The sequence below is a fragment of the Oryx dammah genome, unplaced genomic scaffold (genome assembly GCF_014754425.2).
Source record: "Oryx dammah isolate SB20612 unplaced genomic scaffold, SCBI_Odam_1.1 HiC_scaffold_22, whole genome shotgun sequence".
Lineage (NCBI taxonomy): Eukaryota > Metazoa > Chordata > Mammalia > Artiodactyla > Bovidae > Oryx > Oryx dammah.
Window position 1 is genome coordinate 28953878 of NW_024070206.1, and position 26322 is coordinate 28980199.

The 26322-nt window shown below is 46.4% G+C and overlaps 1 protein-coding gene across 4 annotated transcripts in view; it reads left to right on the top strand.

The window, feature by feature from the left end:
- LOC120881148 (laminin subunit alpha-3-like) overlaps positions 1 to 26322 on the top strand; it is a 152477-nt gene that overhangs the window by 55848 nt on the left and 70307 nt on the right. For 3 of the 4 annotated variants that reach the window (XM_040264742.1, XM_040264739.1, XM_040264738.1), the window contains exons 20-27: positions 2169 to 2313; positions 3174 to 3314; positions 4836 to 4997; positions 9442 to 9540; positions 11918 to 12001; positions 15706 to 15936; positions 20648 to 20761; positions 25440 to 25549. In XM_040264742.1, coding sequence (XP_040120676.1) covers positions 2169 to 2313; positions 3174 to 3314; positions 4836 to 4997; positions 9442 to 9540; positions 11918 to 12001; positions 15706 to 15936; positions 20648 to 20761; positions 25440 to 25549 — 1086 coding nt within the window. Of the gene's footprint in view, positions 1 to 2168; positions 2314 to 3173; positions 3315 to 4835; positions 4998 to 9441; positions 9541 to 11917; positions 12002 to 15705; positions 15937 to 16928; positions 17318 to 20647; positions 20762 to 25439; positions 25550 to 26322 lie in introns of those variants that run through there. The other variant, XM_040264741.1, reaches the window with a different exon arrangement.

A 26322-nucleotide genomic window follows, 5' to 3' on the forward strand; every position in this document is an offset into this window, starting at 1 on the left:
TCTTTATCCTGGCATGAGATATTTTAATAAATATTAAGAGATAGGTGAAAGCTTACATTTGGTAGCAAGTTAATGACAAAATATTTCATATCAGGTTGTCCTCCTAATCATCTCATGGAAAGCAGATTTCCTAATAGTTTCTTTAGACCCATAAGAAAGGCTCAGTGTGTAGATCCACCAGGCGGTGGCTGTGAAGCTCAGTGACTGAGCTGCTGCTTCCATCCTCACACTGCAGAGCTGGGTTGCTCAGTCCTGAGAAGCTGCTAGTGCTTTCTCGCCCATCTTGTGCTCAGAGCTGCCTGCAGCCGCCTGGGCACCCAGCGCCACACAGGCCGTTGCCGCCCTCTGCACCTGCTCCTGTGTCACCCGTCACTCAGCCAGACAACAGCGAGCCCTCCTTGCTGTCTCCCCCTTCTGTCCCCCGACCCAGACCACGACGAGCCCCAGCACCCTCACCCTGAAATAGCTTGGAACCCATCGCCCCCCTCTCCATCTCGAATACCTCTGCCCTCGCTCAGCCCCTGTCTCCCCAGCGCAGAGCTGCCCTCAGCTCAGTTCTTGACACACAGCCACTGTCCTTCTTCCTCTCTGAAAGCTTTTCAAGATGACGACCCCCGTTTGAGAACTGGCCAGCTGCCGGCACTGCCTGGCGTCTCCACCACCGCCTCCCCTCTCTCTCACGGAGGGAGAACAAAGCCTTGAGAAGCTGGATAACTTGCTGAGACACTGTCTCTGAGTCATGTGAGAGCTGGATCAGAATTCTGGCCAGTCTGCCCTCAGTGTGCAGGGCTCAGCCCTGCGCCCCAGGCCTCCGGGACAGTGTCGCAGCGGCCAGCCCCTCCGTCCTGGTGAGCTGACCCCTTCCCGCCTCCCCAGGCTCTCCACCATGGATGGTGACTTGGGACAGGCTTGGGAGTAGGCTCTGGGGTGAGAGAAGGACAGAGGCCCTGGGGCTGAGAGCTCCCAAGAGAAGTGTTAGGTGGGAGTGTGAACAGTATACACATGCGGTCAGCACGGGGCTCAGAAGGCCAACAGACTCAGTCTCCTGGAGGGAGGAGACTCCCGCCTCTCCAGGCTCATGGCTCAGCATCCTCGCTTGCACCCCTCTTCCAGGAGCTCCTCACTGTGTCCCCTGCACACGCCAGGCCATGTCCCCCATCCTTGCTCTCTGGAATGCCTGCCCCACCTTCTACCCCAGGACGCTTGTCCTTTTACACTCAGCTCAGCATCCCCTTCCCCGGGGAGGCTGGGTCTGGGTGGGCCTTCTGACCCTGTGCAAACCCCATGTGTATATTCACATTCCCACCTAACAGTCACCCTGGGAGCTCTCAGGCCCAGGGAGTCTGTCCTTCCTTCACCCCAGAGCCTAGGACCAAGCCTGGCCCAAGTCATCATCCATAATGCTCATTGCTTTTTGTTTTCAATTAAGGTATAACTGGCATGTAACCTTATATTAGTTAGTTTCAAATGTAAACGTAGTGATTCGATATTTGTGTCTATTGTGAAATGGTCACCATAGTAAATCTAGTTATCATCCATGATCATAAATACTTACAAATTTTTTTCTTGTGAGTAGAATTTTTAAGATTTACTCTCTTAGAAACTTGCAGAAGTGCAATATGGCATCATTAACTATAGTTGCTGTGCTGTACATGACATCCAGGACTTGGTTATAACTGAGTGTGTATCTTTTGACCCGTTTTTCATTAGGATGATGATCACTTTTAGCTGCTTTGTGTGAGTGCCTTGTATCTGCTTTTCCCCATTCTGCTTGGACACTGGCACCTATGGGCAGGCTCTGTGTCTACTTAACTGGCTTTAAAAAAATATAAATTTATTTATTTATTTGTGTTGAGTCTCAGTTGCAGCACACAGGATCTTCATTGCATCATGCAGGATCTTTCCTTGCAGTGCACAGACTCCCTAGTTGTGGCTCAGTAGTTGTGGTGAGCAGGCTTAGTTGCTTCGTGGGATGTGGGATCTTAGTTCCCAGACTGGGGATTGAACCCGTGTCCCCTGCATTGGAAGGTGAAGTTTTAACCACTAGACCGCCAGGAAAGTCCCTGAACTGGCTTCTGACAAGCAACTTCTCTGCAGCAGTGCAGGTCGGCTTTAGAACTGTGTGTACAAAGGTGATGAAGACTTTTGCTTCCTTTCCTTGAGCACAGATGCAAGCCCAGGATCACAGGGCGGCAGTGTGACCGGTGTGCTCCTGGCTTCTACCGCTTTCCTGAGTGCCTCCCCTGCCACTGCAGCAGAGATGGGACCAAGCCGGGAGTCTGTGACCCGGGCACCGGAGTGTGTCTCTGCAAGGTAAGACGGAATGTGCAATGCTGGAGATGTGGGCCACTAGCCAGAGTGGAGGGTCTTCATGCTGAGTCATTGTATAAAAACCCATGGGAAACAAGACTGACCCATGATCAATGATGCTGGGAAAGATTGAAGGCAGGAGAAGAAGGGGATGACAGAGGATGAGATGGTTAGATGGCATCACCAACTTGACAGACATGAATTTGAGCAGGCTTCGCAGTTGGTGATGGACAGGGAAGCCTGGCATGCTGCAGTCCATGGGGTCGCAAGGAGTCAGACACGACAAGCAACTGAGCTGAACTCTTTGGGTAGAAACAGTTAGAAGCCACCCCAGCCTCACTGCTCTTGTTCTTTGGAGGGTCTACAGACCTCCTTAAGAATCTGATGACAGACACAAATGGTCTCCAGAAAAACCAGCACAAACTTTTGTCTATGATTTCAAGAGGTTCCTGGGTTTCCCTGAAGCCTATTCCTGTCCCGTGGACCCCAGGTTCATCATCTCTGCTCCAGGGTGTTCTGCCAGTGACGGATGGGCTCCCCAATCCCAGCAGATGCTCTAAAGTGGTTGTAAGTGGGATGAACCGGTCTCCCCCACATTGTGAACTTTCTGGTGCTGTTTTTCTACCTTCAAGATGCTAAAGGGCATCTGATGAAATTTAGGAAAGCTCTCTTCCATTTGTATGTGGTATAAAAATTTAAATAGTTAATGTGGTAGAACAGTTGAACAGTCATATAACTTTGGATGTTTTATTAGCATCCACGTCCCGTTGTCTTATGTTGGTACTTAATTTGTGCATGTAGCTCTGTTGAAACAGAGGCCCTTCAGAAGGAATGATCTCTTCTTTCGTGGTTTTCTTTGATAGGAAAACGTGCAAGGCACAGAATGCAACATGTGTCGGGAAGGGTCATTCTACCTGGACCCCGCGAATCCCAAGGGTTGTACCAGCTGCTTTTGTTTCGGAGTCAGTCATCACTGTCACAGCACTCATAAGAGAAGGGCTAAGGTAGGTAGGGCATCAGAGTCCTTCTGTTTTTCTTTAGCACTTCTAAATGAGGAAGTGAGGGGTTCCCAGGTGGCACAGTGGTAAAGAATCTGCCTGCAGAACAGGAGACGTGAGTTCAGTTCCGGGGTTGGGGAGATCCCCTGGAGTAGGAAGTGGCGACCCACTCCAGTATTCTTGCCTGGAGAGTTCCATGGACAGAGGAGCCTGGTGGGCTGCAGTCTGTGGGGTCGCCAAGAGTCAGACATGACTCAGCATGAGCATGCATAAACACAAAAAATGAGAAAGTAATGCGCTGGCATGAGACGTGAAGAGTCACGGAGGTTTTTGCCTCCTGCTGGGTTAGAATGTTAAACACTGTGCTCACTGTCCTTAGCCTGCAGGGTTTTGTCCCCAGATGTCCTCACGTCCCTCAGCTCATGTCCCCCATCAGATCTCTGCTCACGTGTCCCAGTGCTCGGAGAAGCCTCCCCTCACCACTCGCTGACTCTGTGCCCTCGCCTTTCTCTGTGGACTTCACAGCATGCATCACAGTTCTAAAGCTTATTCTTTCTCTTCTTTCACCACTTGCATGTAACCTCCTTGATAGAATCCCAGCGCCGTGAGCAGGATCTGAAATGTAGTAGTTGCTCAATAAACACTCAGTAGAGTTGGTTGTTCCTCCTCCCTTAGTTATCTGCTTATCTTCCTGTTTTACTTTCCTTCTCACCTGTTTTACCACATCTTGTCTTTGGCCACTTTTAAAGTCAACTCCAGAAAGCTAAAACTTGTGTTGCCTTCATGACCCCATGCTTGCTTTCTTGTGTAAGTCACGTATTTGTTGTTATTGTTGTTTAGTCGCTAAGTTGTGTCTGACTGTTTTGTGACCCTATGGAGAGAGTCATGTATTATGTCCAACAAATGTTCAAAGAAAGATTTTTGTGTCTGTTTTACTGCCTGCCTCTTGAAAGGAGCACAAGCTTGTAGTTGGGGGAGAAAGTTATTTCGTAAATCCACCCCGAAGGCTCCTCTTCTTATCCTCAGGGGACCCCCGAACATTATTCCACATCTATGCTTTGTCAGCTCCTTCTTTTCCTCCCCCTCATAATTTAACTCCTGGCTTCCTTTGTGATCAGGGGAGTATTTAATTCTGATGCTCCATTTAGAGAAAAACAACGACAGCAGGCCACTGTATTTCACATCATATTTTTTCTGCAAGGAGCTCATCATTAAAATTGCGCCCACAATCCTAGTTATGGTCCACACCCTTATTTGCATATTATTTGAACAGTTATTGGACACTACTAAATGTCAGGATGTGTGCAGGGCTAAAGGATAAATCCCACATGCATATGGCCACTATCCTTTGAGAACTCCTAGTCTCGATGGGTCTGTTGGGGGCTGAGCAGGAATCAGAGGCGAGGAGACACCCAAGGGAGGCCTTTGCAGCAAGGTGGCTGCCCCGCGGCTCTTCCTGCTCTTCAAGATTCAGCCATCGCCAGAGGAGCCACGGGCACATGGTTCCACCCCTTGCCTCTGTTTCAGCTTGTGGACATGATGGGCTGGCGCCTGCAGACAACGGACGGACTGGACACCCCTGTCTCCTTCAACCCCGGCAGCAGTAGTGCGGTGGCCGACCTCCAGGAACTGCCTGCCACGGTCCGCAGCGCGTCCTGGGTCGCCCCGCCTTCCTACCTCGGGGACAAGGTAACCACATCCTGCTGTTCTCCCGTGCCCTTGCTGGACTTCCTCCATCACTACCTGGGCATCATTAACCAGAGGTCTGGAAGGAAAGTTCCAGAAGTTCAGGTTACTAAAATTGAAGACCTTAGGTTAATCATGGGCTTCCCACATGGCTCAGTGGTAAAGAATCCTCCTGCCAATACAGGAGACTCAGGAGACGTGGGTTCCATCCCTGGGTCAGGAAGATCCCCTGGAGGAGGAAAGGGCAACTCCCTCCATTATGCTGGCCTAGAGAACCTCATGGGCAGAGGAGCCTGGCGGGCTACAGTCCATAGGATCTCAAAGGGTCGGACACAACTGAGTGACCGAGCTCACGTGGGTTAATCACAAATGCAGATGATGGAGGGACTGAAGGTGTATGTATCTCAGGGGCCCCACACGTATCGCTCACCAGCAAAGGAATAACGCACCAGGTTGTTCTTGGTTTTCACTTAATGCCGAAGAATTTTCCTCCATGGAAATAACCCGTTTAAATAATACCTGATGCGAATGGCACATGTATGCTTTTAAATGCCAGTGCTGAGAATTCTTTGTTTTAAAGTAGAAGAAAGTCCCCTTGTCAAGAAAACAAAAGCTGCAAAGTGACTCATGAGCTTATTAAAAGAAGCCCAGGAACCAGCGACAGCACAGCTTTCATTAATAGAGTCACGTGTGGTTATGAATAAATTCTTTCTTTTTAAAAAAATAAAATTTACTGGGGTACAGTTGATTTACAATGTTGTGTTAGTTTCTGCTGTCCAGCAAATTAAATCTGCTGTCCACTCTTTTTAGATTCTTTCACATTATAGGTCATTACAGAGTATTGAGTAGAGTTCCCTGTGCTCTACAGTAGGTCCTTATTGTTACATATTTGATATACTGCAGTGTGTATATGTCACAGATGTAGAACACAAGCTTGTGGTTCCCAAAGGGGACAGGGTGCGGGGGAGAGGAATAAATTGGGAAATTGTGAGTGACGTGGTTAGATGCTCCTCAGGGAGCTTATAAACAAGTTGCTTTTCCTTTGCTGCATAAATTATCATTCCAGGATCAGGCCACCTACACTCATTTATAAGGACAGAAGTATGAGCCTCCCATAGAAACATCCTCTGGTGACACATGCTCCTGGGGGCCCAGGGTAGAGCTTTGGGGAAGAGGGAGATTTCACAGAGCCCCGCCCACAGGATGCCATGCTCTCACATCTAGAATGACTAGATACTCGGGTCTTCTCAGCCTGAGCCTTCTGACGCTGTCTTTGGGTTGAAGGGCTGTGGGTGCTGAACTATGAGTGTGGGGAACGTTGCTCATCTCATATAATCCCGCTTCTCTCTCTCGTGACATGCCTCTTCACGTCCACAGGACGAGCCCTGTACTTACTGGTCATCTCGTCCTGGGTAACAGACGACCCACAGACTTTGCAGCTTAAAGCAGCAGACCATTATTATCTCGGCCAGTTTCCGTGGATCACGGTGGCTCAGGGTCTCTCATGGGGTTGTGGTCAAGACATCAGCCTGGGCTACAGTCCCTTGGGCCTGGAGGGTCCGTGTCCACACTTGCTGGTGTGGTTGTCAGCTGGTCTCTGTCCTTGGCTGGCTTTTGGTTGGTGGCTTCAGTTCCTGTTCATGTGAGACCCTCCATAGATGTGTGAGGGTCCTCATGATACTACAGTTGGCTTCCACCAAAGCAAATGAGAGATAAAACAATACTTTTGTAACCTAATTTCAGACATGACACACTCTAGTTTCTGCTATATTCTGTTCTTTAGAACACAGTCACTAAGCCCAGCCTATACTCTGGGAGTAGAATTAAGCTCCACCTCTAGAAGACAGGAGTATGAAAGAATATATAGACCTATTTTTAAAGCCTTAAGTTCCTTTAAAAACTGTAAAAATAAAGTGACCATATGACCTTGCACTCTCACTCCTGGGCATGTTTTTCCAGAGAAAAACATGGTCCAAAAAGATACACACACCCCAGTATTCATTAATTACTGTTTACAATAGCCAAGACAGTGGAAGCAACCTCAGTGTCCATTGACAGGTGAACGGATAAAGAAGATGTGGTGCATATATACGATGGAATATCACTCAGCCATTCAAAGGAATGAAATAATGCCACCTGCAGCAACACAGATGGGCCTCAAAATTGTTGTATGGAGTGAAATAAGTCAGACAGAGACAGACAAACATCATATAATAGTGCTTATATGCAGAATCTAAAAAGATGATGCAAATGGCCTTACTTAGAAACCAGAAACAGACTCACAGGCTTAGAGAATGAACTTAGGGTTACGAGTAGAGGGAAGGGGCTGGGGAGAGGGATAGATCAGGAGTTTTCAACTGATGTGTTCAAACTTCTATATTTGAAATATCAGTAGATAACCAACAGGGACCTCCTGTCTAGCATAGGGAACTCTCCTCAATATGATGTAGCAACCTAAATGGGAAGAGAATTGGAAAAGAATAGATGCATGTATATGTATAACTTAATCACTTTGCTGTACACCCGAAACTAACACAACGTTGTTGATCACCCATACGCCAATATAGAATAAAAAGTGAAAAACAACTGATGTCAGCCCATCAAAAAAGCAATACACTCTCAAAAGAGAATTTGCGATGTTATCTTGAGTACTTCCAGGCTCTTGGGTCATAACTAGGTGAAGCTGTGTAGGCTGTAGGTTCTAGGGAAGAACTTCAGTGGACTGGGAGTCTAAAGGGCTGCCCCACGCCCCTGCTCCAGTTTATTTGCATCTCAGTAATAAAGCCTCTTGATGAAAGTGAAAGAGGAGAGTGAAAAAGCTGGCTTAAAGCTCAACATTCAGAAAACGAAGATCATGGCATCTGGTCCCATCACTTCATGGGAAATAGATGGGGAAACAGTGGAAACAGTGTCAGACTTTATTTTGGGGGGCTCCAAAATCACTGCAGATGGTGACTGCAGCCATGAAATTAAGACACTTACTCCTTGGAAGAAAAGTTATGACCAACCTAGAGAGCATATTGAAAAGCAGAGACATTACTTTGCTAACAAAGATCCGTCTGGTCAAGGCTATGGTTTTTCCAGCAGTCATGTATGGATATGAGAGTTGGACTGTGAAGAAGGCTGAGTGCCGAAGAATTGATGCTTTTGAACTGTGGTGTTGGAGAAGACTCTTGAGAGTCCCTTGGACTGCAAGGAAATCCAACCAGTCCATTCTAAGGGAGATCAGCCCTGGGATTTCTTTGGAGGGAATGATGCTAAAGCTGAAACTCCAGTACTTTAGCCACCTTATGAGAAGAGTTGACTCATTGGAAAAGACTCTGATGCTGTGAGGGATTGGGGGCAGGAGGAGAAGGGGACGACAGAGGATGAGATGGCTGGATGGCATCACTGACTCGATGGACACGAGTCTGAGGGAGATGGTGATGGACAGGGAGGCCTGGTGTGCTGCGATTCATGGGGTCACAAAGAGTTGGACAGACTGAGCGACTGGACTGAACTGAAGTGAAGGGTACTTTGTCTACCTGCCCTGAGGTGACGTTGCCTCTGATTTTCATCCCTCGGTCACTCCTTCCTTCTTGGTCAGTTTTTACTTTAAGGGGGAGAGATGTCAGGACCAGATGTTAAGTCTGTCCAGAAAACCCTGATCGTTCACTTCCTCATCTCCGTTACCATCATGCTGCTAAGGCAGCACTGAGAGGTGGTCCATATACCTGGCGGCACGGTCAGTCATGGGCTTCCCCAGCGGCTCTGTGATAACGAATCTGCCCACTGTACAGGAGCTGCCCGAGACATGGGTTCAATCTCTGGGTTGGAAGATCCCCTAGCAGAGGATATGGCAACCCACTCCAGTGTTCTTGCCTGGAGGATCCCATGGACAGAGGAACCTGGTGGGCCAGAGTTCACAAGGTCGCAAAGAGTCAGACTTGTGTGAAGTGACGTAGCACACACACACGTAGTTGGACATGGCTTATGCTCCCAAGAGAATGCAGAATCACTTAGGAAACAGTCACCATCTGTGCTCAGGGGAAGCTTCTTTTAGTTTATTTTTGGAAGTTCATCTTGTAGCTGATAGATATTAACCAGTTCTCTCAGCTAAATAGCAAAGCAGTGGCCTAGATTTCTTAGAATAGCTGTGGTTTAGTAGCCATCTAGAATAAAAGGATCTTATTTGTTTCTGTGTGACTAGCATTTTTCTTTTTAAGGGAAGTATCCTTTTGCTTGTAAAACTCAATCATCTTCACATTAAACCTTTTAATCAATATAAAATGGTATAAAGTAGAGAGTTAAGATGCCATCTTCAGTTCCTCTCTCTAGAAATGACCACTGTTAAGGGGCTGATCATGTATCTTCCCAGAGCTCTGTGCCAGCGTGCTTCATAGACAAACTGATGTGGCCATGGTGTGTTGCAATGCTTGTGCTATCCATGCTGTTATTTCAATTTTAGGTTTCCTCGTATGGGGGCTACCTCACCTACCAGATCAAGTCGTTTGGACTACCTGCTGACATGGTTCCTCTGGAAAGGAAGCCGGATGTGCAGCTCATTGTAGGTATCAGAGCACAAGCCAAGTGACAGGAAGTGGCAGTTGCAGCTTATGCCATTCTGATTTTAGGACATCTTTTCTTAAAAAATAATTTTATTTACATATTTCTTGGCTGTGCTGGACCTTCGCTGCTGCTCGGGCTTTTCTCTAGTGGAATCGAGCGGGGGCTACTCTTCCTTGTGATTCAGGGGCTTCTCTTCTTGCTGAGCACAGGCTCTGGGGCATGTGGGCTCAGCAGTTGCAGCTCCCCGGCTCTAGAGCACAGGCCCAGTAGTTGTGGCTCTCAGGTCTAGTCATCCTGCAGCATGTGGGATCTTCTCAGATCAGGATTGGACCCGTGTCTCCTGCATTGGCAGGCAGACTTCTCACCACTGAGCTACCAGGCAACTCATAGGACATCTTGCTAAGTGGCCTACAAGAAGTCTGGATTAAGTCATTTCCAGTATTTTGTAGAAACTCGAAGGGAAGTTGAGAGCATGCAGCACCTCCTCCAGATCCTGGGTGCCTGACCATCCCAGCCCCGAATCGTTTCTCTTTTCTTCCCTCCCAAGAACTTAACCATCTCCCTCCTGGCTTCTCACAAACATTGCCTCATCGTAAACTTGTTTTGTGTTTCTGTCTTTCAATTTCATTGCACACATGTTTTTGAGACTTCCCTTCTTGCAAAGTCACATTGCTGGGCTCATGAAGGCCAGGTGGTCCCTGTTGTCAAAAAGAAAAAGTGTAATCTAAGGGGAGATGGGTTTCTCTGGTGGCTCAGTGGTAAAGAATCCGCCTGCAATGCAGGAGACCCAGATTCCATTCCTGTGTCGGGAAGATCCCCTGGAGGAGGAAATGGTGACCCACTCCAGGATTCTTGCCTGGAGAATTCCATGAACAGAGGAGCCTGGCTACAGTCCATGGGGTCTCAAAGAGTTGTGACTAAGTGGCTGAGCACAAGAGATACTGGGGAGCCCTTTTGGTTTTTTGAGAAGTGACACCCACATGCTATGTGCTGGGCACACAGTCCAGAACCACAATCTAGCAATTTCCTTGAGGGCAGGGGTGATATACCATCCTGCTTTGAATCCCTACAATGTACAGAACCTTGAACATGGGATGAGGTACCATCACCTGATCTTGACTGTTTCTGGTTCATGTGCTGTAATTAATGTGTTGCAATTCCAGCTTCCTGAAGGACTTCTTTGTGTATTTTGTGTAAGTGATGACTGGAAAACCCCACGTGTCTCGTGCCAGCTGAGGGCCTCACATTCTGGTAGCTTTTTGTGTTTAGGCATGACTGTGCTATGTTCTGTTTCTGCTGGCACCCAAATGTATTGAACTGTTGTTTAAAAAACTCAAAGGAACCTTCCTTTGCAAAACATCTTGAAAATGAAGCACCCAGGACTTTAGAGTTAAAGTTCAAGGAAAAATTGTTCCACCATAAAAACACTATTATGACATGCTGTAGATCAGCCTCATTATTTTTTTACAGAGCATCTCAAATTCAGGCCATTAGTATGCCTATATTTTACTGCCTCTGTTATTATGCAAACTGTTGAGCTCATGGAGAAGTGATGACCAAAATTTCTTCTTAATTTATCTTTAAACTTGGAAAGTAATTTAGGCTCATAAAGCATATACTCTGCTGCTTTGTTCCAAACCACTGAAATCAAAAGCTTATTGGGCATATTTCTTAGATTAATATTTTCAATGAGTGATTGCAGATAATTCTCTTCTTTCTGAAAGGCCGGCTCTGATGAGTGAAACTTTTAGGGGTTTGGTGCCACAGAAGAGCTGAGCTTCTCTATTGTGGGTGTGGGGTGAGGTTGCTGGTGGTGGGTGCTGACTGTCCCATTGTGCCCTGAAGAGCCGCTGCAATGGGGACCGGCGCAGAGGCTGAGTGATGGGGCTTGTGCCCACAGGGTCTTGGGCTGTGGGGTGTGCCCTGCTCCACGTGCCAGCCCTGTAGCACCCTGTCCATGCCCCCTGCAGAGCCCACAGCCAGCCTGCCAGCCTCCTGCCCTCCCTCCCCTCCCCACTAACCACCCACCAGAACATTTTCTTGCTCCCTGTCTGATCCTAGACAGTAGGGGAACTGGTCCCTCATGTTATCTGCAAAGCATATTTACTGATTTTTTAAAACTGTTTCCATCTTTTTAAGCCACTTTTAGTCAAAGGAACTTTCCTGGTTTCCTATTTGTGAAAATGAACTCTATTAGGTCTTATCATTCCATTTTCATGTTACTAATCCTTTTGCTTGTTGGTTCATCTTGCAGTTACTTTTTAGAATCAGTCATTTCATGTAAAGCAGATCCATAGACCTTTGTTCGTAAATCAGCCATAAACTTCAAAACATGCCAGCCAAGCTACCAGCACATTCATATTTGCCTTCCACAGGGTCAGCACATGTCCGTCATCTACCATGAGCCAAATCACCCCCGACCAGACCGGCTGCATCATGGGCGAGTGCAGATGGTGGAGGTAAGGGAAAAGTGAATGTGAAGTGGTTCTTTCTTTGTCTTTTCTTTTTTTTTTTTGGCCATGCTGCAAAGCATGTGGGATCTTAGTTCCCTGACCAGGGATCAAACCTGCACCCCTTGCACTGGAAGCTCTGCAGCTTAACCGCTGGACCACCAGGGAGGTCCCTGAAATGGTTCTTGATGAGCCTTTCTGTCCTATGACTTAGCTCTTTCAAAGAGTTGGTTTTTCTTTTTACTTATTTTGTGAATATAAAATATTAATTATACTTATATAAATATAATTTAGATATATAAATTAAAATTAGAAATTATATAAAGTAGACAGAGCTCCAACCTCACAGGGCTTTGTTTGCACTATCTTTATGGCACTTAAACAGGAAACCATCCTGTCTCTTGTTTTACAGTTAAGTATCCTTATTGTATAAACTCCATGAGTCTGTCATGCTCCAATATAGCTCGCATTTGTCCTCAGTATTCCTTCAGTGCCTGGAACCTGGTGGCTTTCCAACAAATGTGCTTGGGGTAAATAAATAGAGAAGTCACAAGCACATCTAATACCAAAAGAAATAAGAATAATATAGCTAAATAAAGGAGAGCTTATCAGATTATGTATGCATGCCTGCTAAGTCCCTTCAGTCATGTCTGACTCTGTGACCCTATGGACTGTAGCCTGCCAGGCTCCTCTGTCCATGGGATTCTCCAGGCAAGAATACTGGAGTGGGTTGCCATGCCCTCCTCCAGGGGATCTTCCTAACCCAGAGATCAAACCCACATCTCTTACATCTTCTACACTGGCAGGCAGGTTCTTTACCCCTAGTGCCACCTGGGAAGCCCTATCAAATTGTAGAACATTGTATTATACCTACTTGGTTACAACTATTCCTTTAAGCAATGTTCCAATTATACTATTAAATTTGTCCAGGGATTTCCCTGGTGGTGTAGTGGCTAAGACTTCAAGCTCCCAATGTGGGGGCACCCAGGTTCAATCCCTGGTCAGGGAGCTAGATCCCAGTCCCACGTGAGGAAATGAAGATGGAAGATCTGAGTGCCACAAATAAAACATGGCACAGGCAACTAGAGAAATAAATAAAAATATTTAAATATGTCCAGTGAGAATTGTTAAATGTATCCTCAAGGGGCTACTTTTTCAAGTACCTTAAACTTGCAGACATGCTGTAACATTTCTGTACTGGTCCATCCATATGGTGGAATACCATTTGGCAATAAATAGAACAAAAAGTATTGGTAACTTCCACAGTGTGGATGAAGCCCCAAAATATTATGCAGAAAGAAAGAAGCAAGACACAAAAGTCCACATAGTATGTGATTCTGCTTATATGAGAGAGGTTATGCCAGCAAAAATGGTGAGGAACCTCTTCCAATTTTTCCTCCACAAAAGCAATGAGAAAACTGGCAAATGTGGTCAAAGTCAACTAGTTTACAAGTCTTGACAATTAACCAAAGGCTAGCAGTAATCTGCAAAGCATTTATTCCAGAAAAAAAAAAAAAAGCCTGAATCTTTTGCCACTAAATACTACAGTACTCCATGATCTGCAGGTGGTGGAATCGATGAATTTGAAGCCACAGATGTGGAGAGTGGACTGGGAAGGTTTTCATAGATTTTTGACTCCCAGACGGTTGTCACCCCTAATACCTGCACAGTTCAAGGATCAAGTCTATATTCCAAATAGTTGGAAATAGGGTTTTGAAGATATTTGCACAGTCACGTTCACTGCAACAATGTTCACAGTAGCCAAAAGGTGGAAGAAAGTGAAATGTCTATTGACAGCCGACGGGATAAAGAAAATGTGTCACATACACGCTGGAATATTATTCAGCCTTAAAAAAGAAGAAAGTTCTGTTGTATGCTAGAACGTGAATGAAATTTGAGCACATTCCACCAAGTGAAATAAGCAAGTCATGAAGAGATAACTACTGTGTGATTCCACTTATATGAGGTATTTAAACTCCTCAAATTCATAGGAACAAAGGAGAGTGGTAGTTGCCAGGGGCTAGGGGAGGAGGAAAAGGCAGTTATTGCTTAATAGGTGCTGAGTTTCAGTTTTGCAGGATGATAAAGTTCTAGAGATCTGTTGCACAATCACGTGAATATAGTTAACATGACCGTACACCAGGCTCAGGAGGTAAAGAATCTGCCTGCAATGGGGGAGACTGGGGTTCAATCCATGGATTAGGAAGATCCCCTGCAGAAGGGACTGGCTACCCACTCTGGTTTTTTTGCCTGGAGAATCCCATGAACAGAGGAGCCTGGTGGGCTACAGTCCATGGGATCGCATAGAATTAGACATGACTGAGTGACTAACACTTTCACTTCACTTCATCATACTGTTAAAAATGATTAAGATGGTAAATCTTATGTTACATGTTTTTACATCATAAAAATAAAATAACATGAATGTCTGTGTGCAAGAAAAGGTTGGACTTTCTGTCACAGTTATGAACATTTAATGAATGGTCTAAGCTGTGCGACTTACTCTGTTTCCATATGCCTCTCTACTCTTTCTCACTCCCTTTATTCTTGTACAAGCAAAAGTGCATTTTGCAATAAGCTGAACACTGAGAAATCTGACTTCATTTTATTGCTCTTTATTTTCTGCCTTCATTTTTCCCCCCTTTCTCGTGGCTCTCTTGCTTCTTGGGAACAATCCAGGATATGTGACTTCTGAATGTAAATCTGCTGTGTCTACTTACCTATCTCATTTTAGTGTTTTCCCTGATGCATACATTTTTGTTAACTTTTATTGGGTTATCCCAGGTGGCTCAGTGGTAAAGAATCCACCTGCCGATGCAGGAGATGTTGGTTCAATCCCTGGCTCAGGAAGATCCCCTGGGGAAGGAAATGGCAACCTACTCCCATATTCTTGCCTGGGAAGTCCCATGGACAGAGGAGCCTGGCAGGCTGTAGTCCATGGGGTCACAAAAGAGTCAGACATAACTTAGTGACTAAACAACCACAACAAATAGTTGCTTTACAAGGCTGGGGTAGTTTCTGTTGTGCATCGAAGTGAATCAGCTATATGTATACGTATATCCCCTCTTTTTCGGGTTCCCTTCCCATTTCGGTCACCATAGAGTCTCTTCAGTGGGCCAATGGTAAAGAATCCACCTGCAATGCAGGAGACCCAGGTTCCATCTCTGGATCAGGAAGATCCCCTGGAGGAGGGCATGGCAACCCACTCCAGTACTCTTGCCTGGACAGTCCCCATGGACAGAGGAGCCTGGTGGGCTACAGTCATAGGGTCACAAAGAGTTGGACTCAAGTGACTTAGCACGCATGCACGCAGAGCGTTGAGTAGGGCTCCCTGTGTTATGCAGAAGGTTCTCACTAGTTATCTAGTTATACATAGTAATGTTGAGTTCATACATAGTAAACTAGGGAACTAGGAACAGTTTACTATGTATAAACTACATACTATAATCTGTGTAGTTTATATATAGTAAACTAGGGAACCCTGGCGTACTACACTCCATGGGGTCACAAAGAGTCGGAAGCGACTGAGTGACTGAACAGCAGTGTGTATATATGTCAGTCCCAGTCTCCCGGTCTGTCCCACCTTCCCCCCTTGGTAACCGTAAGTTTGTTCTCTACTCCTGATGCATTTTCAGTGTTTTTTGTTGGGTTCCTCCTGGCTGGCTGTCTTACGGTCCCCGGGACTGAGTCTGCCTCTCTGCTTTCACATGTAGGGAAACTTCAGACATGCCAGTAGCCATGCCCCCGTGTCCCGGGAGGAGCTGATGACCGTGCTGTCTAGACTGCAAGGTGTGCACCTCCGGGGCCTCTACTTCACCGAGACGCAGCGGCTCACCCTGAGCGGGGTGGGGCTGGAGGAGGCCTCGGACACAGGAAGTGGACGTCGAGCACAGAGCGTGGAGATGTGTGCCTGCCCCCCTGACTACACAGGTGACTCATGTCAGGTAGGAGCTGTGCCTCAACCATCAAATGCCCTGGAGGGCTCCTGGGGCTGGCGCTCCTGTCTGTGTCCAGCCCTCTTGGACGGCCTGGAGCCCTCTGACCATCAAACAAGTTTCTGCTGGGTGTCTAGCGTCTTATCTTATAAAAATGAAAAAAAAAATCACTTGTCTCAAAACCCATCAGAAAGCATTAGGAGTTCAGTGGATCCTGGGGGTTGCAGAAATCTGGACTTTCCGGGAGGCAGGAAGGAAGTAACCCTGCATGTCCCAATATGTGAGCCACTGCCTTCCCAGGAGCTGATCCAGGGTCCGCTTGCCTTTCCTTAATCCAGGGTCTCTTTCCAGCACCCATCCCCCCACAGAGTTATAGTCCAGATTCTTCAGGGGAAGTTTCAGGCCAAGTTTCCAGCTCACAGCAGATCCTCAGTGGATGCCCAGTCAACCTGACTGTCCTCAGTGTGCTGTAACATGAAGCTATTTCATATCTCAAGCTGCAAATATTTCCTCTTCCTGAAGAGAGGGAAAGAAAGCACAGTGGGTAGTACAGTGAATAGGAAATAGCGAACACTGTCATCTTGAGAATTATAGACGTCTGTCGGATATGCAATTAGCAACTTCCCCTCCCGATCCCTGGATTGCAGGAAACCCTAAAGGTGATCTGCACATCGGTTCTTTTTTTAACCTGCAGGTATAATATCTTTGCAGATTAAAATGCGACCTATTTTGCAGGTTAAAATATAATATACTCACTGTGGTTTTCTCGGGATTCCTGCCAGGTAACTTTTAGTCCGCAGGTGCCTCCGCTCTTTGTCCCCCTGCCTTCTCTGTCTTTTCTAGCCCGATTAAGTGAAATTTCTAGCCCGAGGGAAAGAGAGGGACCTCTGGCTCACCACCCTCCTGCCCAGGGCGTGTTCTAGGCGCATGACTCAGCCTGTGATTTACAGCTTCGAGTGCTGTCTGGAGGGTGAGGTGGGTAGAAGGTGATGCCTGCCCCACCTGGTAGGAATTACAGAGTAGCGCGTTTCCCCGCGGGACTGTTATATGCGCTCTCTCCCAGGCTGACTCACAGGTGAAGTTTACAGGTGGGGCCTCCTGCCGCAGACAGCCTGCCTTCTACCTGAGTCAGCCCGGCCTGGGCAGCGAGCAGGAAGGGCAGGTATAAGAGGAAGAGGCAGAGGTCTGCACTCAGCCAGCGGGACGCCCAGGGACCACGATGCCCCCGGCAGTGAGGTGGTCTGCCCAGAGTGCGGGATGGCTGTGGATCTTTGGGGCAGCCCTGGGGCAGTGTCTGGGGTACAGTTCACAGCAGCAAAGGGTAGTGCTTCCTCCCTCTCCGGGTCAAAACCAACTGCAAGCAAGTTATTTGCAGCTTAAGCCCAGCCAGGTAACGGCCTTTTTACGTTTTGCTTTGGGTGGGGGAGGGTTCTCCGCTCCCTGAGATTTCAAGGCAGGGTGACGAGTGAGGAGTGGGTGGGCTGGGGGAGGGGCTGATGGCTCCCCCATCCGTGACTGGCAGTGTTCATTACTGTGCCTGACAGATCGCTCTCCTGGGCTGTTAACCACAAACCCTATAAACATCAGCCCACCTGGAAATGCCGAGGCAGCTAGAGTTTGAATGCCTATGGGATGTTCATGTCTAGGAAACTTTGTGCCCTTTCTAGACGAATCCAAGCCTTAGGATAAGAGTCTGGACGCCTGTAGGTTTCCCGGTTCTGCTTGGGAGAAAAATTACCCATAAAGTAAACCTTGAGAATCAATGGAATCCCTATTTAAGATTAAGAAAAGTGATGAGATCAATTTTGTATAATACCTAACAAACGTGCTTCAATTTGCCAGGCATTAAACATTCATAAATTCTGCTTTCACTGTGTTTAAACTTCCTGGATGGTACTTGTATATTCACAGAGAAATAAACTCTATGGCTGCTAAAGTGATCCAGGAAACTTGATAGAGACATCATTTTATCATTTGTACTACAAAAGTTTATTAGAAAAGTTATCCTGAAAAATTATCACTTAAAAAATTATTAGCTGCAAAGTCTCTTTACTGAAGTAACATGTTAGGACACATTCGTTGTCATTTAGAATAAGTCTTCAATACAGTCTGAATAGTTGAACAGAATCGTTTGTTAAATGTAGAGTTGTGTGCTTTATAGAGGTGAGAAAATAATTATATTTCCATAACCAACAAATGTTCTGAGAGTCACATGATACATAGTTCTTGTGGAGTGCTTTTCTATTTCTAAGCAAAAGCAAATTAAAATGGGTGATTTACCTTTAATCAGGATAGACCATCCTCACCCACCAAAGAATATTTAATTAAAGCTTTTACTGGGCGTGTTGTCATAAATAAACCATATATATTTATTATTTAGATAATTTGTTCTTTATTAAATCGGGTAATTTTATAAGCATGTAATGGGGTATATGGTGATAATTATAAGGCCCTTGTGCCTTATTAGTAGAGATTATTTGTAGATACGATCATACCACCACTGGCTGAATTAAGTTCAAATGTATCTCTCGGTTGTGCTTTCAGCTCAAGAACATTCCTTTCATGTTTGGATTCTCCTTAGACAAGCCCATTCAGTAATCTAAGGTTTTGTAGTGCATTCTTTTGCCTCGACATGGTTCCTAATAGCTGAAGGCAAAATTATATTGGAAATTATAGTATTGTTATTGTGTATGATTTGGCATCATTGTGTAGTTTTAGAAGGAATTTCTAGCAGCAACTGGAATATTCAACTCTGGGGAGTGTGTGAGCTTCTTTTTCCCTCTGGCCTGCCCAGGTAGAGACCTTTAAGGCCATGAATGAATGAGAGCAAATTTCCCTTGGCTATAGCTTCAGAGTCTCATAGATGTATGTGCTGTTTAAAGAGATGAGATTAAAGATCATCTTTATCTTGAAGTATTAATTTTTCCTGATGCCTTAAAGATAGGCCCTGTAGGAGATCAGTGAAGGAAACTAGAGACTACACCTAATAAGTTTAATCGGTGATTGGCTCTGCCAAAATGAAGAAAATGACTTTCAAGGCAGAAATTCTCTTTAGAGGCAGAAACCTAAGTAACTTTTAATGGCTGGTATAAGAATAATTGCTTTTTTTTTTCCCTACTGGGGGCATTCTTTTTAAAAAGTTATTTATTTAATCATTTATGGCTGTGCTGTGGCACAGAGGTTAAAGCGTCTGCCTGCAATGTGGGAGACCTGGGTTCAATCCCTGGGTTGGGAAGATCCCCTGGAGAAGGAAATGGCAACCCACTCCAGTATTCTTGCCTAGAGAATCCCATGGATGGAGGAGCCTGGTGGGATACAGTCCATGGGGTCGGTAAGAGTTGGACACGACTGAGCGACTTCACTTGGGTCTTCATCACTGTGCATGGGCTTTCTGTAGTTGCGGCAAGCAGGACTACTCTCTTGTTGGCAGTGCTCGAGCTTCTCATTTTGGTGGATTCTTGCTGCAGAGCATGGGCTCTAGGCACACGGACTTAGCTGCCCTGGAGCAGTTGGAATCTTCCTGCACCAGAGATCAAACCTGTTCCCCTGCATTGGTGGGCAGATTCTGAATCTCTGGCCCACCAGGGAAGTCCCAGGGACATTCTTAACTAGACTTTTCAAAAATATATCAGTTCATCAAAATAAAACCATAATTCTTCTCATCCACATGAAAAATAATAACTTGCAGCATTACAGTGGAAGAAGATGATATAGAGGAGATAGGGTTAATCAGCGGAGAAGGCGATGGCACCCCACTCCAGTACTCTTGCCTGGAAACTCCCATGGATGGAAGAGCCTGGTGGGCTTCCGTCTATGGAGTTGCACAGAGTCGGACACGGCTGAGCGACTTCCCTTTCACTTTTCACTTTCACACATTGGAGAAGGAAATGGCAACCCACTCCAGTGTTCTTGCCTGGAAAATCCCAGGGATGGGGGAGCCTGGTGGGCTGCCATCTATGGGGTCGCACAGAGTCAGACACGGTTGAAGCGACTTAGCAGCAGCAGCAGCAGGGTTAATCAGAGCAATGTTGAACAAGAGAACAAGACCACACTCAAGGAAATTGCCTTAAGCTGGGTCTTTGTGTTCAGTGGGAACCAAACATCCCTATCAAGTTCTGTACAAGAATGCAAGCTGTTTCCTTTCACCCAGGGTTCCCTGTCACCTGTGGTCTGGTGAGTGGCAGTGAATGGGTTCCACTGGACCTGCCATTATTGATTAAATCCCAGTGGTGATCCCACCTTTCCCCTCCTCGCATCCGCTCCCCCACCAGCCCAAATCCACACTTGGAGAAGGAGTGGCTACCTAAAGAGAACTTGAACTTGAAGGGATTTGCTCAGAGGTCTTCCCCGCTGGTGGACTGAGGTCCTGATCCTCTTTGCTTTTTCAGCCTTCCATGCCTCCACTGGCCCTCAAAACAATTGGCTTGAGAAGAAGAGGCACCCAACTTCCATAGTCAACTCCCCACACCCCGTTTGCTCTGATTTCCCCACCACACATCTCCCATTCCACCACAAACTCACATACCTACCAGGATGTGAAAACAACAGAAAACCTGATGGAAAAAGCAAGCGAACCTGGCTTGCACTGGAAAGTGGAAGTTCACACACTGACCAAAGTAGGGAAGATAGAAAGGTCAATGCTTGACAGTCAGGATGGTCACCTGCCTCAGATAATAAATTTCTTTCTTTGTATCAACTAAACGGTTTGTTTGCAAAACAGGGATGCAGCCCTGGATACTATCATGAGAACAAAGGCTTATACACTGGACGGTGTGTTCCCTGCAACTGTAATGGGCATTCCAATCGCTGCCAGGATGGCTCGGGAGTATGCATTGTGAGTAAACTGATGCTGGAATGTTACTAACAAACGATCTGTGTCTCCCGCCCCCCGCCCGCCGCTAGGCCCTCAGACATCAGATGTCACCTCTACCAAACTCTAAATAGAGGTGATTATGTGAGCAGGGGATGGGATGGTGGGGGGCAGGGTGAAACACCAGGTAACCAGGCTGAATTACTTCCCACTCACTTTTCTTTCCATTTTTTTTCTAGAGATTTCTTTTCCTGTGTACCATTTTTAAAGTTTTTATTGAACTTGTTACAGTTTTGCTTCTGTTTTATGTTTTGGGGTTTTTTTTTTGGCTGTAAGGCATGTGGGATCCTAGCTTCCCAGCTAGAACCCTTACTCCCTGAATTAGAAGGTGAAGTCTTAACCACTGCCAGGGACTGCCAGGGAAGTCCCTTTTCCCTCCATTTTAACGTGCCCCGTCAGAGAATGTTCTGTCTGAGCAATTAAATTACACCTTAGCTTCTGAAACTCACTAGATGATAATAATGGGTAGATGCTGGGGTTTAACTCTTGCCATGTGTGTGTGCTAAGTGGCTTAGTTGTGTCCGACTCTTTGTGACCTTGTGGACTATAACCCACTACGCTGCTCTGTCTATGGGATCCTCCAGGCAAGGATACTGGCATGACATCCTTGCCATGCCCTCCTCCATCTTTCCAACCCAGGGGTCAAACCTGTGTCTCCTACAGCTACTGCATTGCCAGCAGATTCTTTACCCCTGAGCCACCTGGGAAGCCCTAACTCTTGCCAGGATATAGTAAACCAGAGCTACTCCTTTGGACCTCAGTTTTGTTGAGGGTGGGGTGGGGCAGGAGGTTGCAGGCAGGAGACCTCATTGCTGTCAGATGAGCAGTGGCTGAAGAAATTGATCAGAGGAGGAGGGAGATGCTAGCAAAGGCTGAAGGCACACTCTCCATCCGTCAAACACTAACCCCCATGGCTGCCAAGGCAGTGTGTTTAGGGGGGAAAACAGGCAAGGAGAGTCCCAGTGGTTTATGACTTAGCCACCAGAAAACTACCTTCTTTGGGTATGTTTTAGAAAATTCTCCCACACAAAACTAGGTTCTCAGGAGATTTTTCTCATGCATCCTGAAGCAACACAGTTTTTATTCTGCTATCTTCCTCCCTATCCTCAGAGGTCCCCCCTCCAGTAGCCACGGCCTCCTCAGCTAGAAGGAAGATGGACAGTTCCGAGGAAAGGAGGCCACGTTGGTGCCTGAATACAGAGCCCCCACTTCTTTTGTGCGGTTCAGAAATACGTTGTCCTGGCGCGGGCTTCCTCTGCATTGCGTGAGGCAGCTAGAGTGTGTCTCAGCTCTTTGAGTTCCTAGACTGTTTTATGGCCATTCAGCGTGTCCTGAGGAGCTATTTCCTCTGCAAGACGGCACAGGCCAGGACAGGAAATTGTCGTAAAGAGGCTGACAGAATATTCTGTAGGATTTTAGCCTTATAAGTTCCAAAAGTGTAAGAGATGTCAGGCAGTATTATTTTCCAGCTCTTTGGTATCTCATAATCGTTTGTATTTCATACTGTGTGATGTGTGTAACACAGGTAGACACTGTCGTGAAAAATACTTATCTTGCCGTTGAGTCATTGCAAGGCCACTTTATAAAAGCTGCCAGAGAACAAAGGGAGTTTTCTCTGTAGTCCATCCACCCAGTGAAGGGATCGCTAGTGAGAGTCATAATTCATGTTTCAATCAAACAACAATATTCTCTTTCTCACTTTTCTTTGCAGCTCTGTCCTCCCTTGTCCTTGACGGCCACGTGCCCTCTAGAACTGATTCATTCAGGGAACCCTTGCTGAGTATTGGCTCTTATGGGAAGGACCAAGCTAACTGCTAGGGTTAGAACCATCGGACATAATCCCTACTCTCAGGAGGCTTGCTGTGTGGTGGGGGGCGTGCCGGTGTACACACATGTACATGTGCACACATGAGTACACGTACACGGGTGCAGCTCAGTGGCAGGCCGTAGGTGCTGGCTGCTCTCCAACATGGCCCTTGCCCAGGAGCCGTGCACGCAGCCCCATCCTCAGAAAACAGAAATGAGGAGACCCAGCCCCTTTCGCCAGCAGATGGGACGATTCTGTACACTGGCCTCTTTGAAATCTGGGACCTTCACACATGTGCGCCTCTCCCTGTCCTTTCAAGTATAAGCTTTGAAGGGTGAAAAGAAACAAGCCCACCCCCCACCAGTAAAGCCGCATGTGGCCAGCAGGGAGGCAGCTGAAGCCAGTGACGTGTCCTGTGGGCGCCGTTGGCCGGCCGGAGCTCTGATCACCGGCTCCCTTCTCTCTGCCGAGGCCCCGCTGTTCCGCCTTCTCCTGGCCGCTTCCTCTCCCTTCCTCTGCCTTTGCTACCCAGTCACTTCTCAGCTTCCTTTTGTTTCCTTCCCTCCTCTCTCTTCTCATCCTCGTTCTTCAGTTTTCCTCCTTTTTATTTATTTTTAAGGAAATTTTACTTTTCAATTATCTTACTTTATTTTTTATGCTTACCACATGTGATTGCTCAGTTGTGTCTGACTCTTTGCAACCCCATAGCCAGGCTCCTCTGTCCATGGGATTTCCCAGGCAAGATTACTGGAGTGCATTGCCACTTCCTGCTTCAGGGAATCTTCCCGATTCAAGGATCTAAACCACGTCTCTTGTGTCTCCTGCATTGGCAGGAAGATTCTTTACCACTGGTGCCACCAAGGAAGCCCATTTTATATTTATTTTAATTATTTTAATTTATTTATTTGACTGCCCCAGGTCTTAGATGAGGCATCAAACTCTTAGTTTCAGCATGTGGAATCTAGTTTCCTGATCAGGAATCGAACCCAGGCCCCCTGCATAGGGAGTTCGAAGTCCTATCTACTGGACCGCCACACTGGTTTTCGTCCTTTTTATTCCCTGCTGCTGGAGCCCGTCTTCCCCTGCCTCCAGGATGATTTATCTGAAACTCACAGCTGACTCAGGGGTCCCCTGAGGCTCATTACCAGACGATCACACTCCTCAGGCAGCCTCAGGGCCCCTTGATCTGTGCTGCCGCCTCTCCAGCCATAGCCTGCCCCCTTGCACTTCACCCTCGGGAGCACCAGCTGCTGCAGGTTGTCCGTCCACACCACTGTGCTCCTGCAAGACTGAGGTCCTGTGCACACCAACCCCTGTGCCCAGTGTGTCCTTCCTCCATTCTCCACCTAGCTCCTTCCTCTCCTTCTGTCCTCCACACAGGCCTCATTGCCTCCCTGAGGCTCCTCTGGCTATTAGGGCATGCTGCCAACACCTCTGTCATCGTATTTCCCACCCCTGAGTCAGGCTTCCAATCTATCTTTGTGCCCCCGGTACCTAGCATAGCTGAGCAGCTAGTTCACGCACAGTAGATGTTTGCCATCACATGGACCTTGGAAAGCACATGCTGTGAGGGTGGATATGGATTCATTCATTCATTCACTCATTCACAGTAAAACAAGGAAATCTGATGGGTAGATGCCTCAAATTTGCAGGACTGAGGAAGACAGATTTCAGGGTAGATGCTTTCAGCTGAGAGTGAGTGGTATTTCAGACATTCTTATGGGCTTTTTTATCAAGCAGCTCAGTTTGTAACCCCCTTCTATGCTCCTCTCCCTGTGCCCCTGTAAAGGGCCAGAGTTCAGAGGGGTTTGGGGAGGATTTATCATAGGATTCAGGTAACCTCACCACAATTCTTGCTTCTCCACGGTTTTACTTCCTCCGTGTTTTCAGCTCAGAACTACATTGACATGGGACTAAAACATCTCTTTCCAGGCAGTTCTTTAAAATTGTCATTTGGAGCTATAAAAGAAAGGAAACTGGGACTTTCCTGATGATCCAATGGCTAAGACTCTGAGCTCCCAAGGCAGGGGGCTTGAGTTCAATCCCTGGTCAGGAAACTGGATCCCACCTGCCACAACTAAGGCCCTGCATGGCCAAATAAATAAATAAATAAATAATAAAGAAAAGGAGCTAATGTGAAAAGGGGAACACTTAGGTCAAAACAACAGATGTTTCTGAGAGAGTCAGGGAAGCCGAGCAAAGAAAAGGTATAGGAAGCCGCCAGCACCCTCACCTGACACCCCCGAGAGACTCCTCTCTGGATCCTACAAGTCCTGATAACCTTGGAAAGTGGGTATTATTTTAACTGTATATTTTAGGAAAATGAGAATAGTATATAAATCATACATCATTAATATTGATTTATATGGACCTTCCCTGGCAGTCCAGTGGTTAAGACTTCACACTCAGCCACTTCTACACAGTGTAGGGGACACAGGTTCAATCCCTGGTCAGGGAACTAAGATCCCACATGCCATGTGGCATGGCCAAAAAAGGTTGATTTATTAGAAAACACCAAGGCCCAAAGAGGTGAAGGGACTTGCCCAAGATCCCCACAGCTATGGAATGTTCAAGTGGGATTTTAACCCCACTGATCTGGCTCCATTTCACCCTTCCTCCCCATGATAACACCGAATAGCTGATGGAAGGGCAATTACACCATTTTTCTGGCACCAACAATGGTTGGCTGGGTAAGAAAAGCATATGATTAACAGAACCGATATTGCTGTGTCAGAGGATTTGAGTTATAATTGTGTGAGTAATTAAGATGACAGCAATCTCAATAGTAATAAATGTAATAGGTTGTTATTAATTTTACCATTTCTCTCTCCCAAGAACTGCCAGCATAACACTGCAGGGGAACACTGTGAGCGCTGTAAAGAGGGTTACTATTGGAACACCGTTCATGGATCCTGTAGAGTCTGCCCATGTCCTCATTCAGACAGGTACTGTAGAAGTTTGACAATAATGTATAAAGACAGGAAGTATTGAGTTGGCAAAAAAAGTTCATTCAGATTTTTTGTAGCCATGATGGAAAAACCCAATTTAACTTTTTGGGCCAACCCAATAGTTTGATGGGTGTCTAGGGCTGGGGAATGGGTGGTGGGAAGAAATGGGAAGGGGCTGTTAAATGGCATAAAATTTCTTTTAGAGGTGATGAGAATGCTCTAAAATTGATTGTGGTCATGACTGTGCAATTCTGTGAACACACTAAAAGCCATTGAATCTAACATTTTTGGTGGGTGGATTGTATGATATATGAAGTCTATCTCAATAAAACAATTTGCTATTTAAAAAAAAGGAATAACAAAAAATGGGAACAAAACCAAACAAAAACAGACTCTCCAAGTTGTGTTCTTCAGGGTTTGCCTTTTCCTCTTTTCTTTTGCTATTCATTCAATGGCTAAGCAATTTATTGAGCACCATCCCTTCTCCAGATGCTGGGATAACCAGTAAAGAAGGCTGGCAAAGACATTAAGCTTCATCTGAAGAATGTGAGGAGAAAGTGGGGTTATTACTCAGTAAAATGTGCACAAATCAGTCTGAAGTATAACTTCAGAGATGGGCCACACCACTGATAAAAGGGTTATGTGATAGATAGTGAGTGGATTCTTTACAGAGGGTGGTAGCAGGGCTTTCTGGAGTTGTTGGGCAGGGACTCATGAGTGATGAGGTGGAGTACCAAGACAATATGATGAGGGTCCATGGCAAGTGGAAA